General features: G+C 41.1%; 4 protein-coding genes across 17 annotated transcripts; 3 read left to right on the top strand and 1 right to left on the bottom strand.

The window, feature by feature from the left end:
- Positions 1 to 1,794: 1,794 nt before the first annotated feature.
- On the top strand, positions 1,795 to 4,718 carry LOC112282850 (F-box protein SKIP5). 2 transcript variants are annotated; one of them, XM_090250222.1, is made up of 6 exons: positions 1,795 to 2,604; positions 2,835 to 2,944; positions 3,342 to 3,420; positions 3,603 to 3,661; positions 3,843 to 4,122; positions 4,303 to 4,718. In XM_090250222.1, exons 2-6 carry the CDS (start codon positions 2,865 to 2,867, stop codon positions 4,396 to 4,398), a joined length of 594 nt encoding a protein of 197 aa, XP_090106348.1. In that variant the 5' UTR covers positions 1,795 to 2,604; positions 2,835 to 2,864; the 3' UTR covers positions 4,399 to 4,718. The 2 variants fall into 2 exon arrangements, with proteins under 2 accessions (XP_090106348.1, XP_024376712.1); XM_024520944.3 differs by having other exon boundaries at positions 2,806 to 2,944.
- Positions 4,719 to 6,317: 1,599 nt separating this feature from the next.
- On the top strand, positions 6,318 to 9,959 carry LOC112282847 (uncharacterized). 11 transcript variants are annotated; one of them, XM_024520941.2, is made up of 4 exons: positions 6,318 to 6,476; positions 6,847 to 7,034; positions 7,260 to 7,350; positions 7,737 to 9,959. In XM_024520941.2, exon 4 carries the CDS (start codon positions 7,791 to 7,793, stop codon positions 9,555 to 9,557), a length of 1,767 nt encoding a protein of 588 aa, XP_024376709.1. In that variant the 5' UTR covers positions 6,318 to 6,476; positions 6,847 to 7,034; positions 7,260 to 7,350; positions 7,737 to 7,790; the 3' UTR covers positions 9,558 to 9,959. The 11 variants fall into 11 exon arrangements, with proteins under 11 accessions (XP_024376709.1, XP_024376700.1, XP_024376707.1 ...); XM_024520932.2 differs by having other exon boundaries at positions 7,698 to 9,959; XM_024520939.2 differs by having other exon boundaries at positions 7,611 to 9,959.
- Positions 9,960 to 11,125: 1,166 nt separating this feature from the next.
- On the bottom strand, positions 11,126 to 15,474 carry LOC112282846 (uncharacterized). 2 transcript variants are annotated; one of them, XM_090250216.1, is made up of 3 exons: positions 12,714 to 15,474; positions 11,963 to 12,302; positions 11,126 to 11,617 (listed from the first exon to the last, which is right to left on the bottom strand). In XM_090250216.1, the coding sequence occupies exons 1-3, from the start codon at positions 15,104 to 15,106 to the stop codon at positions 11,387 to 11,389; spliced, it is 2,964 nt and encodes a 987-aa protein (XP_090106342.1). In that variant the 5' UTR covers positions 15,107 to 15,474; the 3' UTR covers positions 11,126 to 11,386. The 2 variants fall into 2 exon arrangements, with proteins under 2 accessions (XP_090106342.1, XP_024376699.1); XM_024520931.3 differs by having other exon boundaries at positions 12,645 to 15,466.
- Positions 15,475 to 15,730: 256 nt separating this feature from the next.
- On the top strand, positions 15,731 to 19,845 carry LOC112282849 (OVARIAN TUMOR DOMAIN-containing deubiquitinating enzyme 1). Of its 2 annotated transcripts, none has more exons than XM_024520942.3 (8): positions 15,731 to 16,388; positions 17,590 to 17,655; positions 17,817 to 17,900; positions 18,061 to 18,183; positions 18,336 to 18,388; positions 18,659 to 18,708; positions 19,006 to 19,106; positions 19,273 to 19,845. In XM_024520942.3, the coding sequence occupies exons 1-8, from the start codon at positions 16,260 to 16,262 to the stop codon at positions 19,570 to 19,572; spliced, it is 906 nt and encodes a 301-aa protein (XP_024376710.1). In that variant the 5' UTR covers positions 15,731 to 16,259; the 3' UTR covers positions 19,573 to 19,845. The 2 variants fall into 2 exon arrangements, with proteins under 2 accessions (XP_024376710.1, XP_024376711.1); XM_024520943.3 differs by having other exon boundaries at positions 15,733 to 16,388; positions 17,498 to 17,655.
- Positions 19,846 to 22,497: the final 2,652 nt, after the last annotated feature.

Below are 22,497 nucleotides of genomic sequence, written 5' to 3'. Positions count from 1 at the left end.
AAAGGACCAGCAATTTTTTCTCAAAAAAATGTAAAAAAAGAATTTAGAGATTGTGAATCATATGTTTTAAAAATAGAAATGTATGTTAAATTGACATAGTAATTTCTTTTGTAATAAATTTTAATTTTTTCTTTTTTTCTAAAAATATATATAAAAACATTAACCACTTAAAAAAAATAGTAATGTATGTCTGTACATATAGTAAATTTTAATAAAAAATTTCATAAAAAAATAAATTAAAAATCATCATTTTATTATTTTTGTACTTTCAGACACTATTTTAATAATTAAAATTGTATTTGCAAATTAAAATGTATTTTCCCCCTTTTTGTTTACTAAAAATCTTAGAGATAACTATTATTATTATTATTTTCGATAAGTTTAAAAATTACATGTGCTTACATGTGCATCAGTGTTTTAGTTGTAGATGCATAACTTGGAAATGCAAACCCCACATTCAAAAGCAAGCCTGCAAACACCAAAAAGTATATTCAGCCATAGTTCAAGAGAGTCCAATACGTGACGTTATTAGCCGCTTTGGTTAAAATATTGTCATACACTCATACCGAAATAATAATTCTTATTTGTAGAACACACTGTAAGCTTTTCATGTAATTAATGGAAAGTTTGATGTCTATTAAATGTAGTCTTCACCTGCAGAATTTTTATATTAAAAACACATAAACACACATTTTGATTTTAAAAAGATGGGAATACTGTGAGTACAATAAACTTGACATGCTTTCTCTTCACTGTCGTCCAAAGCTGACAATGGAGGTGCACTGATTTCTCATGATCTGTGGGTATCAGATTCTCAAGCGCTGCACTGATGCCGTGGTGCTGCATGTTGAACTTTGCAGCAAGCTCCACAATCGAACCTGGACTAGCAACTTGGGACTGCCAAGCACGGATGGCTGTTGTGCCAACCATGCTAGTAGCAGGAAAACATCAGGCTCACCAGCCCTGGATCAAGCTCTTGGTGCACACCAGTGCAACCTCGGTAGAGCTTTCAGAGTCCTGAATGTTGCCAAGGAGGGGGCGATTCATGATCTGCTCCGTGTCTCACTTTTCTTGACTACAAGCTCTTTCAGTCTGGCTTACAGACATTGACTGACGTCGTAGAATGGAGCGAAAATCCCACACTTGAGCTTTAAACGTGTTAGAAGTAGTGCTGATTAGGAAGCTACGATATGGTTACCTGCACACAAGCCCAGAATTGAAAACTGTGAAGTCCCTGATCAGAAAGCCAAACGAGAAAGCCGACCACACAAAAACATTGTTGCTTTTCTCCATTTACAAGCGTTCTTCAGATTTTGATGCCATAACGTTTCAACTGAGAAGCAATCGTGGGTGATATGAGTGTTGCCCGACTAGTGCGAAGCTTACAATAAAAAACCCAAGCAAATGCAACCTTGTACTGCAAGCTTGTTAGAGACCAACACAACTTAACAAAACTCATCACCGCTAGCGTGGCCCAGATCGTAGTGCACCGCTCACTTACAGTACATCTGTAACAAAAACTGCCCACAGCACAACCAGCTCGACATCCAACGTGACCCCCGAGCTTTCGATCACGCCATTCAAGCACAGCGTGAACTACCAAAATGCATAAACTCCAACGATTCAATCACTAGAAAGCCACCAGTAACGCTTACCGAAATGTCGCAGTCGGAACCGTCACCGGAATCAGCTACATAACTAGATGCTTTGCGGTCTTAGAACAAAATCCCATGACCGTGGAACGGGAGCGATGACCGTGGGCTGTGAGGATGGGGAGGTTGCAGCGGACCTTCCTGTTTTGCGGCCATGACGGCCAATTCATCAATTCCATTCTATGTGATCATCGCAATCTGCCTGAGGGGTTTTTGAAGGCAGTTGCAGGGCGAGGAAGAAATTGCCTCCCCTCTTCGCGATGGATACATGAAACCTGTCTCTCCTGTCCTCTGAATGTTGGACTCGTCTCCTTGGGTTGCTCTTACGTACTGTGATCGTCACCTAAAGTTTTTAATATTTGGGTTTGCAATCCCTGCATCCCTTGTTGTTTTTCTGAATTAGCTCAGCGACTTTCAAATTCATTGCGACTCTGTCTCATGGAACAACCGAAAGTTGCTGTTTATTCTGGAAGTGGAGTCTTTCCATCCCTGGCATATTAGGTTTCGGGTTCCCAGACTACTGCAAGACCGGTGGTGCACACTCCCGCCATACGGTCCTTCCAGAGTCTAAGCCATTGCTTTTTGGTCACTTCTTGCGGTTTATGTTGAAAAGTTACGGAATTTGGCGAGGTCATTTAGCGAGGACTGGGGTGCTGAACTTTGTTGCAGCTCTTTGAAGCTGCAATTAGCTGTAAAACCACTACGCCTAGTCTCGATTTTGGAGCTTAGCTCATGTACTTAAAGAAATTTATAATAGGGTTCGGATCTTCGAAGTAGTTACAGCAGTAAATTGTAGTTCTTTGAGGGTCTTATTTGAGAAGTTGTAGAGGGTAGGGCTCTTGTGTATTATCCATGCCGAAGCGCGGCTGCTCTGGCCTTCAAGTGTCTCCTATGCAGTTGCTCGATGACGCTTGTTTAGTTCGGATACTTACCTTTCTCACCCCATTGCCAGGTACGCACCACATCCCCCCCCCCATTTCTTCCCCACTTTTATTTTATTAAATTTTATTTCTTCCTGGAATGTAAATTGTGTAACAGACTACTATCATGTGATCACTTCCCTTGCTTGATTCATTGCATCCGGCATTCTTTGTTTTATGTCTTCGAGCTTGCATGAGATTCCTCCAGTGTAACCACTTGCGCAATATCACAGACCGATTCAATGCTGCAAGGGTGTGTCAGAGATGGCAGAAATTAGTATCCGACAAGCGCATGTGGCTGCATGTGGCACCAGGCTTAAAGTCCTCTCCAAACCAGTTTTTATCTCTTCAGGACGCAGTGACGAGTGCCAGGTAGTACCCCCACCCAGCTTTTTAGTTGTAGGAATTTTTATTTGTGAGAGAACGTCTCTTTGATTTGATATATTGTGCAGAAAATCATAACCATGAATTGGATATCCTGGAAGGATACGTGATTAGGTCTTTCTTGTGGCATGCATTTTCTGGCGGATGTTTGCAACCATTATTCAGATTGCGGCGCTTGTTGAAAAACCAAGCAGTTTTTGTGTTAACTTGGAGCAACATCGCATGTACAGGATGGCGACTACTGTGTAGCCTGTTGTCTTGTCTGTGTCATCCATGCTTACCTGGCGTGGTAATGGCTTTTGCAACACAAATAAAGCATAACTCGGAGATTCGTTGGGTAAATGTTGCCAGGAATGGAATAACATAATTGCTATGTTGAATGCAGGCCGGGAGACACAATCCTCATTGCTCCTGGTGTTACGCATGTGACTCCCAATATTCGTATAAACAAGCCTCTCTTTTTGGTAAGTTTCAGTGTTTGGCAGATGTCCTAGAGACACTAACCATGTTCATTGAGCTGATTTGGAAGTTATTTGTGTGGTCCTTTTAGATCTCTTTCCTTGCATATCTGTATTCTTTGAGAGCAATATTGTAATTATGCTTTTTGTTTACGTTTTTGGTGTTTATTTGCGTGTTTCATGAGCAGGTAGGAGGTGGCGAAACAGCTGATGACACTGTACTGCTCTGCCCTCGTGGGTTCGACAGGTGACCATCATCTCTTAAGATTTGGATCTGCATGTGGTCCTTTCTTTGTAGAACATCGAAATAAAGGTTCTCTGTTTAGCACATGGAGCTTGTGATTTTTACTATTGTTCTAATTTTACTTTTAAATTTTTTAATCTTTCGTTTGGTTTCTCATTATTGGATTTGTATTCTACTGTTGCAGTGCGTTGGAATTCTTAGCCAATGGAAAATTGGCGAACTTGAAAATCACAGCAGAACTTGGAAGCTGTTTATTGCACAGGAAGGGTCGTCTTACTGTTGACAACTGTGCTCTCCAATGCGTCGAGCATCCATTGGATCATTTATCGTATCCTATTATGAGCACCGCAGATGATCAACCCTGTCCAATCACAAATGGGTCAAACGAAGTATCAGTGATCGAGACCAGAATTGAAGGAGGCATTAGTTGCGTCAATACCACTGGCAAGCTTAAGCTGCAACAGGTATCAACCGTTGAAAGCCCTGACAGGATGGAGACTGAGTTCCTTACGGCTTTGCTTGTGGTTTGTGTTTGTCCTTGAAATCCATGCAGCAGTCTTATGAAGTACTGTTTTGTGCTCTTCTCATGAAAGATTTTGACAAACTTGAAAACACAATGTTATATATTGGGGCAATTTGTGCAGGTAAGGGTGCTATGTGGAAAGGCGGCATGGACTTTTTGGTTCCAAGTGGCAAAACATGTGAAGGAGGAAGCATCGCTTGTGTATTGCAAGGCTTGAAAAACTCTTGACTCTGTACATTGTATCATCGTTAGCAGTAGAAGCACATGAATATTGGGAGAGAAGTGTTGCACATTCCTCTTTTCTGTTAATCCATTCTTGACTTGGTGATGTGGGTCACCTAGATTGATCTGATTATCATCGCTATCTCGATAGTCTTACCTTCACACTTCCGGGAAGGTTGGAGACCATGCCAGGACACTTGTGGTTTACTGGTAGATGGTGGAGGACTTTCGTGATTTTTTCGCCAAGTGCATGATCAAAAACATGGATAAATCATACATCTAACATCCAAATAGGCGCATTTTTTCCTGTCGGAACTCGCAGTGATTCACTGGAAAGATGCTATTGTATTTGTTGGGTTCAGTGACCTAAACCACACTGCACCATTCTTTTCAGAGCAATCTCCCATGCATTTACCCCGCTTACAGGAAGAGTTTCAAATACGTAGTAATGGACGTATGCTTATTCCTTCCCAGAACGGGCTTACTCAGAAAGCTCAGCATTGCAAGGATATTCCTTTCGAATGTATCTACACTGTAAACCCGCTTATTTATTATAAAATATGACGATGAGGCTTGTAGGTGACGTCGGACAACTGACCGTATTTGGATGATCCACCCGAAACAACAGACTACTCCAAGCAGTCTTGTCAGCACATCACATTATACAGCATGATGTTCCCACTCAGCATTCGATATCTTCGGTAGTGTGATATTACTACAAAGATACGAGCTGCTTGTTCGAACATCAACCGTTTGTAGGTTTGTTTCACTGAGTACCATGGTGGCAACATCCCCAGGCAATCTGTCTGGATCAAAACTAGCGGCTCTTACAATGCACGCTGCCATACAGTTAGGAATTATTCTCAACCCCAGTAAGCCCTAAGCCCTAAATCCAACTTCGACTGAACTTGCACTTAGAGCTAGAGAAGGCTTGTACAATCTAATATTTTGCAAAGATATTGAGATATTCTGAGCTTTATGGGACTAATGGACGCCGCAATATGGTCGCAATTCAATCTTGCAGCAAATATCAAGTTATTCCGTTTTTAAATAAATCATCCTTAAGTTGCGAACGAATGTGTCAAGGTTTCTCAGTGGTATCAAATGTAGAGGCTTTCAAAGTGAGTACAGTGTGAGTTCAGCGATAGGCAGAGCATTTTTACGTCTCATGGGCATGTTACACTTTGATATTTATGATGCATGTATTTCACTAATTAGATCTATCGCCAGAAAATTAAGTGCTTTTGCGAGAATGCAGACGATCTCTTGCTGAATTACCAAGCTCCATGCCACCGTCACTTCGAACTCCTACATTGGGTAACTCAATCCTCACGTCTCAACAGCACACAGAGCTTCATAATCTTGAATTCCATATCTTCAAGCTACTTCCCAAAATTTGTCTACTCTCCAACCTATGGGACCCGGAAGTTCAACATACTCTTTGCCCAAAAATCTTGCTGCAGCCATTAAAAACTTCCTACACAATCGACAGGGAAGCCGTGAACAACAATCCACGAGGACTCAAAGTTGTCAAGTTCCTATTTCCTCGCATGAACGTCATGTAGCCATGAAGCTGGGGTCCCCGTTGCTGAAAGGAGCTGCCAAGCCCGAGGTGGAACGGACGAAACACAGCAAGGGTGACAAAACCTTTCCCTTAAGCCCACAACTCATGTCTCATTCATTCAAAGTGGTAACGAACCAGCCGTAAGCTTCGACTGGCCAACAGGCGCTCTTCGACGACTCATGGAGTCCATGCGACAGGCATGCTGTTCCTTCTGGACTCGTAGTTCCTTTTGAGCTTGCATGGGCATGACGACCGTTGCCAAATTCACTGGCAGATGCGAAGGAGCATCTCAACCAATTGACTGGCAACTGAGTAGCCTTTTCAAGGATGTGAGATTTTGACAGGACGCACCTCAAGTCTCTCCAACAGAGGCGACGTTCTCTCTACCTGAGGGAGTCTCAGGCATCCAATTCTAAAACTCTTGACCTCGTCCACCCCACGATGTGAGCAGCTATTACTGTACGAGTGCGATGTTCCCATACAACCTGGCGAAGATCTTCGACGGCCGAGTAGGTGATACTGAACACAATCCAGAGATGGTATAAGTAGTTGCACAATAGGGAATCATCAAGTCTGTGCCCTTCGAGTAGCAGTGTGCTTGATCTGATGATCTTGAAAGATTGTCAGAAAACTGCAGTTGTGAAAAATATGGAGTGGAAGCTAGGCACAATAAGTTCTCTAGGAAGAGGTGGCTTCTTAGCTCAAAATATATCTTTTGGGAGGTCATGTTCAGATTTGAGACACTACAATTTTGCGACGATTTCTATCAGCAGCATGGGATTGATGACTTTTTTCTCGCATTACTTGTACACCTGTGGTGAATGCTATAATAGCCTCACAGAGTAACACCTCCTAACAGGTAGCCTTGAATCTGGATAGATCTTAGTCCAGGTTGGGAAAGCAGCACTCCCAAATGGCTCCCCGAAAGCTTGTAGGAGAAAGAAACTCTAAGAGTGGAGCTGGTTGTGGTCGCGATGATTCTCGGTGCCAGGACTCGCCGCTAGGAGCCGGTTACAGCTGATGGTCTTCACATCTTGAGAAGCCAATCTCTAGTTGCGTAATGGCAGGTAAGAGTCTGTAGCTTTCTCTCTCATTCGACAAGGATACTACTCTGGAATTTCAACACAACTTCAAGAAATCTCTGGAAGTTCTATCTTTGCTTGCAATGCACTTTCCAGACGTCCTAATGTGAAAAAATTCCTTTGCAGAGTGATTTAATTGTGGATTTCTTATCAACCTATTATTTCTTTTACTTCCTGATTCCAAGCCGTTGTTTCTGCTTTCTCTGGCAGAGGCAAATTGTTGCCGCAATAGTGGAAAAGGAATTGCAGTCAACTTCATTCAGCAACTTGCGCAAGACATCAACACTCATACCATTCACATGTAAAGAAAACTCTTAACTCACCTTTATGCAAGCAATCGTGTTCAATTGAAATCAATAAAGGTTGAAGTTGTCAACTTCCATTCGTTTAGTTCCTGAAACTGGTCTTGAGGAACTTCTTTTTTGAATCAATGCCAATTGTTGTAACTGATATCTTTATTGCCCTATTACAAAGGTTTGATACAACTCAATTGTTTCCATAAAATATCATTTAGTTCTCGAAGTCTTTATGAGTTGCATCTGTATAGAGTTTTGCTCGCAGCTCATAATGCCGATCGGAAGCTCTAACCAAACTCCATGTTTCATACCGCGAAAGTAGTGGGCTCTGAAGATGGGTGATTTAATGCAGTTTGTGTAAGAAGGTCATGGCTGGCTGCTGTGAACCCAGATCTGGGTGTGTTGGACCCATGTAAGATGTGGAGCAGGAGCACAGTCTGATACAATGCCGGTGGAATTCTGTCGAGAGAACTGCCCAAAGAGGATTGAACTGTGTAGGTCCAACCATGGAACGTGGAATGAGGGTCATCGCATCGGATGCGGCCAGTGGAACGATAGCATGTTGCCGAGTCCTACAAGAACGGGTCAGTTCTCGCCACATGCAAGAAGCGCCAGTAAGCCAACGCCAAAATCATTGACTCCACAGCAGAGTAGCAAATTTCGTGTTCTTGCCACCTTAAAGAAGTTTGGGCGTGGCCCTAATTGCAAGGAATCTCGATGTGCTGCTACCGACCCACACTATACTAAGCCTAATTTTGGCATGTCGGACAAACAAAGAAGGAAAAGAAGGGTGAAGAAGACTGAAATACAATCTCCCCCGACTACAATTGTTAAGAAGACATACAGCAACATGATACATATGAGGAACAAGTTTTTCAACGATGAGAATTACGACATAACGATGGGCTTGAAGAATCTGAAGAAAGTAATTGAATCGATCGATGTTGAGATGACGAAAGTTTTTCCAATGCCATATGAGCAAAAGTGTGAGCGCAAATGTTTAGAATGTACTCTTGCACCCTCCAAACGATTGGAACAAGCGACAGATGTTCCTGCGAATAGCACTGATGCTACGAGTACTGGTTTGAAATGTTTGACAACATCAAAAACGGAGACAAGCATCACAGAAGCAGAGTCTTGCGAACCGAAGGCGGATGAGATTTCTGTGGGTAGGCTATTGACAGATGTCAACTCCAACTTGATGCCGGAACCTGTTCACGAACAAACATCGCGGATTCCAGTTACCAAACTGCAAATTTCCACACCACTTCCAAGGATAGCTCTACTTCAGCCAAAACTTGAGTCACTACCACCTTTGTCCAAGCTGGAGGAAGGACTCAACAAATCTCCAGTTAAAATTCCAAGACCGAAATCTTGGAAGTCATCAAAAATGCACAATCCCCTCCCATTTACCACTTCAACAAAATCGCCACGCAAAGCATCTTCCTATCCACAGTGGGTGATGCCTAGAAAACCGACTTCAGGGCTGTTCACGCCGCAACAGACCTTCCAACTTCAGAGCACCTCGCCTCGCTCGCATCCACTGCAACGAGAACCTCAAACTCAACCCGTGGAATTATGCTTGGCATCACCAGAATTAAACCAAGCCCCGATGAACACTTCCCAACAATCCTCCACAAAATCCTCTAACCAGTCCTCGCAAGGCGGCGGCTCCGTCACCGCCACGACCTCCGACCTCGAAAAAAACAGCCTCACCACTGAAGAAGCAGCCTCCATCAACTGCTCAACTCCAGAATCGATTCCAGCAACTGCAACTCCGATGTACTGCCTATGCAGCTCGTGCGGCAAGCCAGAAAGAGTCTCAGACACATTCCAGCCAAACGCCTCGGGGATGTACCGGAGCAACCCACTCTACAGTCCACTGCGACATCTAGCTGGAGGGACCCATCCAATCATCACACACAACAACACAACATCGACAAATGTACCGAATCCGACCAGTGTCGGCAGTAGGAAACTGCACACGATTCTAGAGATTGTGGTGTTGGTTTTGCTCGGGGGAATTCTGTCACTAGGGTTGATCCCGTATGTGCAGTTAGTGTTCCGAGCTTACGTTGTGGATTATTGTCGGTGCTATTCTAAAGGTACTGCACCTGGAGAAGCGGCAAGCGAGGCGGTGAAGGGCGGCGTGGTGAAGTGGGTCAGCTGTCTTCTTGACGCTAATCGTGCAACCTTGACTCTTGTAAGATGATCATCGCACCATGTTCATGATTCCACCGTCAAATACGTCTTTTGTCTCGGCCTAGATTGTGCGAAATGCATTGCGCATGATCGTTTCCGATGTCGGTGGTTCCCTGGTGGCATGAATCACTGGTGTCGGTAACAGCGCCACAAAGACGAGTGTCTACCTGTTATGATTGCATAAAGGGAGTGGGTTAGTTCTGTGAACTTAGTTTTCTAGTAAACAAACATTGTTGCGATGAAGAAGCAACAGAAGGAAACCATGACGCTATGATAAGCAATAGTCGTTGACTGATTTGTAAGTCTTTTGTTGCAAGCAGACTTCTGTTGCAAGAAGTCTTCTTAAATTGACTTCCAAAACCGTATGTTTGGTTTTTTGATATCATGGTAATTTGACAAATTTTACTAGCAATATTTTATTTGCATTTTACTGGATGTTTGAAGTGTTCCAGATTTCCAAAAAAACTTTACTCTTTCTGAAGCGTTCTTTAGATTCACATCCAAATGTTTGCCTTCATCTTCGTTTATTAATTTGAAAAGACGTGCATCTATATAAAATTTATTCAGAAGATACTATTTAAAAAAAATTGTGACCACAGCAGTTATTCATGTATCTTTAAATTAAGAATTTTTTTAACACTCCTAATTGGAAGGGTTTTGACAGTGATTAAAATATAGAAGATTTGTTGTCTATTGCACAATTTAAAGATTGTCAAGCTATATGTTTTCAACCTATACATTTTAGCATTTCCTCTCATGCACAAGATACATGAAGAATACTTTTAGGGTAAGCATAAGATACGTACAATATTTTAAAGAATAACTACGAAAATCACAATTTTAAAAATTTTATAAGTAGTTGGATAGTTTTCGATTGTATGGCTTTCATCAATTCACAACAGCTTGTAAATTAATTATTTTTTCTAAACTATATCCCCCCCCTAAGAATTGTAAAATATGTATTTATAAGAGAATGAAAATTAAAAACTTAAACACAACTCAATATTCGATAATAACCTAGACAGTTATATATTCTGATCGAGATAACTCTGCCGCGCCCGTACCTTACGAACTTAGATGTGTGATACGAAACCGTCACCAAAGTGTCATCGAATTATATTCTTAAAAAAAGGGCCTTGTACCACAAGCAAGGATCGGTTAATCACTGTCTGTTGTGCAAGCTGATAAAATTAACAGAAACATTGCACCGATTTTATTTCGTTACTGCTTGAGAGCACAATATTGTCACTTGAGTAGGTACTGTCAGTTCTGAATTCAGGTAAGAAACTCAAGGGTTCGTACTGCAAAAGTGTCCAAAGTAATCAAGGCAATCATCTCCTCCAGTTCAAACACTTGGTTCCTCGCATCACTACCTAAGTAGTTGACTTTGGAATATGGTCCGTTCAGAGCGGTTAGTTTAATACCACCCTGCTCAGAGGGGTCAAAGTTGGCTTCATATATCTCACGCAAGCAACAAACTTACTGCACAAACAAGACAAATGTACGGCAATCCAACACCATGTTGATTACAACCCTAGTCCCTAAACATAGACAAGTCAGATAGAATACAAGAGCATCATGGATAACGCGGAAAAGTTTTAACTACCCAAAAATGAAAGCTACATCACTGCTACTATCAGATAAAAAGAGTACCAAGTCAGCAATGCACTATAATGTAATTCTCAAGTTCCAATACAAGATTGTCCTTAGATTCTATCTGTGCCGATCCTGGAGAAACAAACGAAGAAGGCCGTGGAAAATATTCTGCTGACTCTACGTTAGTATGATGAAAGAAGTGGCATTTACATAAGCAGTTAGATACTACTGTCTCTATGATTATCATCTTGTGTATCCTGCTTGACTCATCCGTAAGCACCACCTCGCTGCTTCATCAATATTTCCTGCTCTTTCGAAAGTACTGACAAGAATCATATACGTTACTCTGTCTGGTGAAATCCCTGCGTCTTGCATCGCCTTAAACCAGTACACAGCTCTATCAGGATAATCCGCAAAACCATATGTTCTAATAATAGTATTGTACGTCCACCTGTCAGGCACAACGCCCTCTTCCTGCAAAGAATGAACACGATCAAAGACATCACATAACCACATTTTCTCTGCTTAAAACTATTTAACCAATTGACAAGCCTGAGTTTCTAGAAGGGGCGAAGAAGACCAGTGTACAGATAGCCCATAATACCTCCGTGATAGTGAAAATGAACGGCGAGATCACTCATTTAAAATTCAAATACACGGTAAGAAATCCACCATTGGGTTAGACGAAACGGGCCGTAAAATTTAGAAGACTTTCTATGTTATAAACATACGCTACATCGCTAGGTACTTGTCATGATCGAACTCGCCTGTTGTACAGAACTTAACATTCAACGCTGGATTGAAAATACACGAGCTTACCTGCATCGTGCGAAACAGAGTCTCCATTTCAGCAATCATGTAGTTCTTTCCATACGTATTGATAAGTATATTATACGATGCAAGGTCCATCCGCATGCCTGAATTCTCCATTCGAGCAAGTACGTCCGAAACTTTCTCCATCTGACCTGCTTTTCCATACGCGTCAAGTATGGAATTGTACGCCTCCAAGGAGCTTCCATATCCTGCATTCTGCATTTCCCAAAGTGCTGCCTCCATATTCGGAAAGTCTTGCTTTTTAGCGTAAGCATGAACCAAAGTGCTGAAACTTATCTTGTCTGCTGATCCAAATTGCTGAGCTAATTTCAGAGCTTTGTGTGCCCTGCAAAGAGAAAAAGCCAGAAACAAGAAAACAAGCAATATTGAGTTAGATACTATGGTTTTAGAGGCAATACTGGATCCGAGGCTAACGTGATAGAAATGCACAAGTTTTGAGAATGTGTAACGTCAGTGAAACAAAGACGTACACTGGATCCAAGCGACCAATCAAACAAGCACAAGAGAGATAGAATGCCTTGGGGATTACTAGACAGAATCACACTAGCATAATATGGTTGAGCTAGATATACAACCTTGGATAGAAATTTGCACACCAGCACGATACTTGTACCACATCTAAGGAGCCCGGTTATTACATGTCTCAAGAAGAAAGGGGAAATCTTACCTTTCCGGCATACCAGCTTTGCCGTACAAATCTATCATTACGTTGAAGGTAATATTATATGGAACATACCCAACATCGATCATCTCCTGAAACAATTTATGCATCTCCTCGAGCGGCAAAAATTTTGCGCAGGTATTCAACACGCAGTTGCACATTACTTCATCTAGCTCAACGTCAGAGTTTCTCAACCTCCAATAAATCTCCTCGGCTTGCGCCGGGAGGTTACACTTCTGACACATCCTCAGCATAGAATGATATGTATACGCGTCAGGAAGCAGATGGTCTTCTTCCATCAATTTGTACACCTTGATAGCCCCTTCAGGCATGTCACAACGCATATATACATTGATCATGACATTATAAGCAAAGATATCTAATCTTTTGACTGAACTTCGAAGTGAGTGAAAAAGACCTTCGGCCTCTTTAACATCGCCGTTCATACCATAAACATAGATCATAGTGCATGAGCTCTCCAAGCTAGGAGTGACACCTGCAACCTGCATTTCCTTGAACACTGATTTTGCACCGTCGAACATTTCAGCATCCCTAAATGTGCAAATCAAGCTACGGCACATGTACTCCTTCGGAGCCATACCAGCTTTGCGCATAGCTAAAAATATTCGCAAGGCCTCTTTGGGGAGATTGCATTTCAAGTAAACGTGTAGCAGCGTGCCATAGCTTCCCGTCTCCTCGACCCAGCCCGCATCTCGCAGCAAGTTGAGGATTTCCGTGACATCTTTAATAAGACCCGCCCTATCGTACGCTCTCACAGCCGCATCTAGTGTCTGCCAGTCGGGTTTGCACCCATATTTCTTCATTTCTGTTATAACACGAACGATTCCCTCTACATCTTTTGCTTTCCCGTAGAGACTTATCAAAGTATTAAAATTCGATGATGCTGGTTTGATTTCCAGCCTCTTCATCTCAGCAAACCAAGACAATGCTTCCTTGAGCTTTCCCACGCGCCCACACGCTCCTATCATACAGCTGTACGTGATCGAATCTGGCACAAGGTCCTCCTCTCTCATCTTTTCAACAAGCCGAGCAGCTTTATCGTAAAGGCACGCCTTTCCATAGGCAGTGATCATGGAGTTGTAACCAACGAGGCCCAGACTCATCCCTGATTCCTCCACTGTGTCCATTATGCGCTCTGCTTCTTCGATTTTCCCCTGTTGTCCATAAGTATTCAATTGCTTCAACCAGTTGTCTCGGTCAGGTGTCACATTATTTCTTCTCATCTCTGTCACAATTTGCTCCGACTTTTCAAACAACCCTTCCCGATTGTACAATGCGATCATGACAGAGTATGCCACAACTGCTTGAACACCACTATTCAGCATGTGAGAGAAAACACTCTCTGCTTCGGCGACTTTACGATGCCTTTGGTATAACAGTAGCATCATACTGTAGGTCAAAATGCTTGGGAGAACACCCGTCTGTAACATTAACTGGAAAGTTATCGTTGCATAGTCTACATAGTTGGCCTTACTTGCACTCATAATCAAGGTATTGAATGTGTACTGATCAGGTTCGCATTCATCTTCTTGCATTTTCCCCCCTAGAAAATCGTCAATCTTCGACCACTCATGCCTGGCTCCTAGAATCTTGAACATTATATTGTATGCATACACATTACCTCTTGTCTTCCCGGTTTCCCGCATCCATTGAAACGCTTCTAACGCTCTATCCTGGCTCTGCAGAGAATTGAGAATAAAAGCACATTCCCGTGATGAGAACTGCAACTCGGAATTCTCGAGTAAATGGTCAGTACTATTATTAGGAAATCCATCTAGCGCCTTAATCAAATTGAGAGTCTTCTGCTTCGGGTCCCTGGCTGAATCAGATACATATCTATCCTTTTTTATCGTCTTCTGATCCCTCCCATAACCGTTCAACTTCCCGGAATCAACTATTCTATGTTGTTGTCTAGTAGTGTATATATTCCTCTTAGATAATCTTCCCCCGACCTTAATGGCGGGGCGTTCTTCTACATTCAAAGAATTATCTACCTGGCTCCTTATGGTTAAAGTATCGGCCACATTCGAAATTAAACGCTTCTCTTGTAATGTACCGATTGCTTGAATGTAACTTGACATGGACCTATCACAAGAGGGGAAGGGGATGTCCAAAGAAGGAACACCCTTTCCATCGCCATCAGAAGAATGTGCAGAACGTTCAGTATGTCCATTCCCCAAATTATCCTTGTCCGAGTACAAGCCCTGAGTAATTCCCTCTAGCAAACCCTCTGAAAAATTCCCAGTTTCTCTCAATTGCACGGTAACAAAAGCTCTTGTTCCACTCCGCTCTCTCCATGAGCAGCTTCCACGGCTTCGACCAAGACAGAGATGACTGCAAGAGGGGAGAAACTCAGAAGGAGAAGACCGCGAAATGCAGGACAGAGCGTGAAGGCTTTCACGGAGCCGGAGGTCCCCTATCACAATCCCTCCAGCTGCAGCCGCCATATTCCCTCCCAAACGTCGACTTCAGAATGCGGCCATTCTCGCTCGCTCCCCCAAACCAAGCTTAAACCCCAACAAAAACCCACAGTCTTTCACAGTGGATAAGGCACCAAACCGTAAACTGCAAAACAAGAACCTCAAGCAATAAGTTCAGTGCATCAATGGAACAACGGCGAAGAGGAAAAGTCGATTCAGAAGCTACACCGCAACAGAGCACAGGAGTGAAGGAGATGAGGGACAAGCGGCTGCAGGAGCAGAAATTGCAGAGACTCTGCTTGCAAATGCAACAGCCCTCTCTCTCGCTCCCTCCCCAAGTGCATTATCTCCACCCTAACGCACTCTGGTTCGTCCGTCGCTCTTGAGGTGGGTCCCACTTATCGACTCCTCAATCTTACCCTTTCCCTTTCTGATTCGAATCCGAAGTCCAGGTGTGACTCGATGTCACTCGATGCCAGCCTAATCCTTCATTAACGCTAACCCTTAAAAGTATTTGTTTTTTGAAACGAACATAATGTTGTGATGCATTATTCTTTTCATTGCTGTCTTGTCCAAAATGTCACACATGGAACCAGTTAGAAGCATCCTTCAATAATATCTAGTCCAACAATATCTGTATTCCTCGTCGCCCCTTTGTTGCTTTATACTCTATAATCCCAAATTTGGGAATACCCTTCAATATACCCGGATAACAAGGTTCAGTTACTCTGGATGGCGATAACCGGGAAACCAGAGTTTGCTGCGGAGGGTAAGGTGCGTAGCTTAGGTTTTCCGCCATGTTTCCACTTGCGTGGAAGAGGAAAGGGCAAGTTTGAAATCAAGAAGAGGAAGGAGTAGAATAATTTGGGAGCACTCCTGAATGGGTGGTGACCCACATTTGTAATCCACTTTGCTGCTGCATATTCCGTAGCTTCTTCCACGGTTGCTGAATCCGCCATTGAGATACCCCATGACATGCTGCAATAGCACATCTTGAATGCACACGTGTGTTGTTGTTGCACTGATCCATGTAGCGGAGAAAGTGGGTTTAGAATTTTGAGAGGCCACGGGAGGTGCATTGGTTGTGCAGAGGTTTATTCGAGGAGCGTTTGCAGGGGTGCTGGACCGAGGGAGGGTGTGACCTGAACTCTGGGGTGGAAACGTCGGTGAGATATCAAACATGAATGTTACGGAAAATGTGACAGAGCCTGGAGGTGAACAAGATAGGCCCCGTGATGACGAGATCCAGGCGTTTCATAACCGAATTAGGGCTGCTGATGCGGATAAGCTTGAACTTGTGGGTGACAAGGTGAGACTGGCTCACTTGTTTTCTTTCTTGAAGCAGTGTACCCATGTTTTCTTTCTTGAAGCAGTGACTGACATGTGTTTCCTTACAATTAGTCTTAGCTTCTTACGTTAAGCTTGGCTTCGCATTCTATGGGTCTGGACGGGATATCATTACGTAGAATTGGTTCTTCGCCGAGAATATTGTATTGCAATGTGTAACGCCAATCTAGATGCTTATTCAATGGAGGATTGGCACAAAAATTGTTGAGGCATTCTCACTTGTGGAGAAGGTTTACCAGTGCACGTGACGGATCAAACTTAAATTCGGTTCTCTTGATTGCTGTTACAGAAGATCACAATGTCGATTAGTTCTTTTTTCTTTTTTCTTTTTTCTTTTTACTTTGCAGAAATCAGGTATCGGCTCTTAATTTCGTTTACATGTTTCTCTGTAGATATTTTTGCAGGAATTTATGGAGAGTAGAATGAACATATGTTTATTTCTGATCTTCTGACTTGTTCAAAACATGTCCTGGAACCGACGCTCTGTAGTAAACCCTAACTCGTATTTCTCCGTTTCGAATTTTATCTTGGTTTAGTGATCGTGTCAAGGAAGTCACATTGCTTAAGTAGATGATTGCGGATCAAGCATCGGACGCTGCTTTCTTTTTCTTTTCCCTTGTTAATATAATTACTTATTTAATCTCGAAATATATGATCTCTGAAAAATTATGTCATGTCAGTCAAAACATGGTAACACAGGTTCTCATGACTTATGACAGATATGAGTGGATAACAACGTTGACTTTTACGTAGACTCACCACGTACTGTAAATCTCTTGGAGAATTAGGGTTCAGTATGTAACTAGGAAATATCTCACGTGTATCATGGAAGCATTATCAAAGGAGTATTATGCCGCATAAATTAAAGTCTTTAATTAGCACATTTATAATTCGCAGTAGGGTCTGGATCCAATTTGTCTCCTGATTTTGAATCATCTTTCAAAGACTTGGTTACTATACCATACTGCCCCACCCATTCTTCTTGTTGCAAAAATTTAGATGTCAGGAGTTCAGCAGGTGCTTTTCCTCTTACGAAAAGTGGAACGGTTCGCGTTGATTTTGGTTCTGCAGGGCTGGTCGTCTGGCTGCCCTCGATGTCATCGCTAAACAAAGTATTGAAGTTGGTGTCCCTCAGAGATTCCTTGTGCTCCCTCTCATTGCAGGAGCCACTTTCTGTTCTCGAAGAAGAATATAAAGCTGGCAGCCCTGTTTTTCTTGCCAAACTCCTGGTAAACTTCAAGTCCTATAGTCCGATTACTTGAGTTAGAAGTTTACTGGTTTATCTTTAGTTTTGCTCCCACAGAATTGGTATGAATTGACGAGTGTGTCACTGGAAATCGTTACTAGGTGATCTTTGTTTTTCACTTGCTGGTCAATAATTCTTTTACAGATATTGAAACAAAGCTATGGTGCAATTAGGCGTGCTCGTGGTGATGGCAACTGTTTTTTCCGAAGTTTTATGTTCTCTTACTTGGTAAGCATGAGTTTTATTTCTCTGAAATGCATCCCATCCTTCGAGTGTTAGTGTGTTACAATTTTTACTTGTTTATTTATTTATTTATTTATTTATTTATTTGTGATTCTAAGCTTAATTTATTTGGGTTCTTTTCTGATTAAGACGCGCTATTGTGCAGGAGCATTTGTTAGTTATACAAGATGAGGCAGAGGTTGCACGTATGGAGAAGGCTATTGAAATTTGCAAGAAGACCCTGATTGATCTTGGTCAAGCTGAATTCACATTTGAGGATTATCTGGCTGTAAGTGACATGTAAATATTAATATATTTGTGGCTTCTGTTGATACGAAGTTATCAAAGTTCTAATGCTAAGGATTAACTTTTGAAGCTGAAGAGCGTCATTCACCACTTAAGAATTCACTTCTGAATTCTATCTCTTTGGTTTTTTTTCAGATCTTTGTTGAGCAATTGCATGGTGTCATTCAAGGCAAAGAGACTTCAACGAGGTATTTGACAAATTGTGCTATTTTTGGATACTTAACTTCGAGCAATCTGAGCTTTTTGACAGCTGAAGGATTAAATTAGGAATTAGTGGACTCGTTTCCTGCAGAATTTCCTGTATAGTCGGTAGTTTTTTATCCCTTTTAAGCTACATTCCTCAACGCTTTGGCTGAGAAGTTCATTGCTTTTGACTCTTTGATTTACAGCATCCTTGTTTTTAACAAAATTCGAACTTAGTGTTTCTTATACTATTTTAACTCTTTGTGGTGAATCAGTCTTGAGACACTTGTGGAACGCTGCAGAGACCAGTACGTTTCCAATTGTGGTAAGTGGTTTTTGGAATTCAGATTTTGGGGCATAGTTTTATTGGATGCGTGTCATGCGTTATGGCATCACATGGTGTACGTTTATGGCTGATATGTTTGGTGTCATGCACTTCAGAAGACTTGGGCTCCTGTGTCAAGTGGCTCAGATAATGTTGCCTTCTTTGAATTCTTGAAAATCTTCAGTCAACTTTGTTTGTAATGTCTTGTTTAAAACTTTCTTCAACAACATTGTTTGAGAACTCTCTTTTTCGAATGGAACATTTTTAGTAGATTGCCTTACATAATGTGGACTTTAGTGGTGATGTTTTTCAGGTTTGTGACGTCTGGTGAAATACGCCGGCGCTCGGAATTTTTTGAACCATTCATTCAGGGTATGAGCAACATGAGTGTTGTGCAGGTGGGTTTTTGGCTATGCATTTACGAATTGATCAACCATGACTGTCATCTTTACTTGTGTTTCCAGTTTAATATTTCAATCTAGCAGAGTGTGCAGGTTTCAATGCCTACCTTCAAAGCTCTATACTGACATGCATTATGTTACAACGCGAACGTGGAGGGTGCAGTTTTGTCGGTCATGTGTGGAGCCTATGGGCGAGGAAAGTGATCATGTTCACATAATTGCTCTGTCAGATGCTTTGGGGGTACCTGTACGTGTGGTGTACCTTGACCAAAGTGGGGACATGAATGACAAACCTGTGACAGTTAACAAGCACGACTTTATTCCGGAAGGAATGAATACGGCTGTAGATCCTGATGTGATCCTTCTTTACCGTCCAGGTCACTACGATATTTTGTACCGTAGAGGTAATTCTGGAAATGTAAAACACACCAGTTTGGAAGAGAGCAACGTAGAACACTTCTAAACAGAGATCAATTTAAATGTGGTTCATTAGAGGTTTTTCCAACTGATTCACCACGGGATTTACAATAGTTAAACAAGGTTTGGCTTAAGCCATTCTCTCACTTGAGAGCTTGATTACCCAGTACTATGTACCTACAGCAGCTAATTCCGTCTGTTGTGGAACTAACAATATTATCACCGACGTGGTGATTAAGTCAAAAAGTGGAATTGAACTCCGAAGCTTTCAGGTGATGTCCCAGAATTTTGAGAATAAACTCGGGGTATCTATCTCTTACGTTGGTTGGTTGAGTCACATAGAAGCTCGCAAAAGTTGCGTCACCATTTCAACTATTCAGTAAATGTTAGCTTTCGGTTGTTTTAGACGCATCGGCTGAAGATACATCTTGTGCAGAATGTTGCATTATTCTTGCATGTGATCAACGGACCATTTTACCTTTGACAAGAACTTCCATGTGATGCTTGATCTTCTGGGACTCCACTTTTTTACATTTCATTGACTAGATTGACAAGTGTAAGATTGGGCTTCTACTTAAATCCTAGATCCTCTGTCGCCTCTTCTACACCAAATACCAGTTATTAGTTGATTAAATTAGTCTTTTGACTTGATACGAATCTCATTGACTTCATTCGGGTATCCTACAAGAATATTGTTAAAATCAATGTCAGTCATAACTTAATTTCAATTATGACCTTTTATAAAAATAAAAATAAAGTCGTGTCTTATATATTTGGAAATAGCGAAAACTCTTAATAAAAAAAAATCAAGGATGTATCATATTTGTTTTGAATTTTTTAATGACTTGAGAAAGAGCTACCTAAATACTAAGTTTTTAATGGTTGATTATCTAGAATAGAAAAAATTAAAAAATTAATGATTAATAATAATAGATTATAATTGTTATTCAAAATTTAATTGTTTTAAAAAATAAGTATACAAAAGAAAAATAAACTGTAAAAAATAAACCTTTGTTGTTTTTATTTTATAAATATACAAATATTTCATATACACACTATGACACATACACATACTTATATATATATATGGCTTAGGCTACAAGCACATTCCAAGTTATTATAATATCTATATACATATCCAAGGCTTTTGATTGGTTCATCTAGATTTTTTTTTTTTTTTTTTTTTTTTTTTCTCGACATAGATCCATGTTTTCTTCTTTCTCTTCTATGCCTTAATGTAGGTCTTGCCAACTCTCTTTGTTTCTCCAACATGGGTCTTGGCTCCCCTCTCTTTTGTGCAAGTTTTATGTAAAATGTTGCAACTAATTTGCATTCTTCATCATCATTGTCACTCCAATGGATGTTAATTTGTGGAAAGAGTGTTAGCATTGAATAATTATTTATATATAAAATTTATATTTTTTGTGCGCTCACATTAGAGCTAAAAGATGCTAAAGTTTTGTACTTAATCAATAATGTTTTTTAAGCTTGCCCAAACACCAAATTCAACTTCCAAAATTGCAATGGTGACAATCACTATATAGTTCAAAGTCCTTATATTCCACCAACCTAAGGCTCTTTGGAACTTTTCCAATTGCTTAGTTACATTTGGCAAATATAGGCACATATTACGGATATACATATTCACTCTAATAGTTATCCAGATAATAAAAATAGGTAGAATTAGATTGAAGTAGATCAATGATAATATCTTATAAAGAAACTTCGTAGATATTTGTACTTGATTAGTAGGATAGAAAGTTGGCCAACAAGTTAATAACATATTGTATATATTGATAGCTTATGGTATAAGCTAACTATGAGGCATTATTATGTCGTAATATGACTATATGGTGAAAGAAGAATAGAAAGACTACAATATGGACGAGTGTCAAGGACAAGAACTCAATGAAAAACAATTCAGACAAGTGAGCCTTCACTCAAAGAGAGGTAAATAAATAAATATATATATTGAAAGAGAAACTGGAATGGCTATTGCCAAAAGACAAGAAAACTAGAGACCCTTGAAACTAGACTAGAAGCAAGAAAGGAGTTGACAAGAGTGAAGAAGCCTTCACTCTTGTCTCTATATATACTATCTAACTAGGGGCTACGTGGCGACGTTCTATAGGACCTCCAATATGTGTTGACTTTGTAGGACACATGCCTTGACTTACAAGGCAAGTTTTTCTACGTGTAGGCCACATAGTTAGCTTGATCTTCAAGCTAACAACATGTGTGGCACATGGCCAACTTGTTGACCACATTTCTAATCCAAAAAGTCAATTAAAGACACCTATGAAGTCAAAGCAGCATCTAGGAAGTTTCTAGGAAGCTTCTATATTAAATATTATAGAATTAACTTACTTTTATCTACTTTTACTTACTTCTACCTATTTCTATATGTAATTATTAGCTTACATGATTATGGCCATGAAATTACCCCCCCTTCTAGAGACGAGTTCCACGAGGAGCGGTCATCATATGTTGAGGAAATCTATGATGCGACGAATTGTATTCGCCACATACTCTGATCTCTGTTCTCTTCGAAGATGATTGATAGGGCCTCTCAACCATCGGTAGTGTCCCATACCAGGGCGGGAAGACCACCCAGTTATTTGATCATTGTTGAGGCCTTCGTAACTTCCTTCGAATAGAATATTCGGAACACCATCAGGAGTTGTTCCTACCTCTAGCAAAATTACCAAACATCGAGAGTCCCTTCCCAAATCGTGATACCAAACGCGTTGTATCTCACCATCTATTCGAGGAAGAACATGTCGTTCTTGAAGATGTTCATCTCGATTGCGTCGTCTTGAAGGTTGTGACAATCGTAATGTCTCATCCGATAGGTCAGCAAACGAAGGTTCTTGAGTTGAATCCGCTGGTTGTTGGCTCTCCATCTAATTAGCGTCACAAATGCAAAGAAGTTACAAACAAGGATAGGAAATTGAATGTTATCTTGCCTCAA

Source organism: Physcomitrium patens, chromosome 5 (genome assembly GCF_059467195.1).
Source record: "Physcomitrium patens ecotype Gransden chromosome 5, ASM5946719v1, whole genome shotgun sequence".
NCBI lineage: Eukaryota > Viridiplantae > Streptophyta > Bryopsida > Funariales > Funariaceae > Physcomitrium > Physcomitrium patens.
The sequence above is the reverse complement of the archived record's forward strand: the minus strand, read 5'-3'. Positions and strand labels throughout refer to the sequence as shown.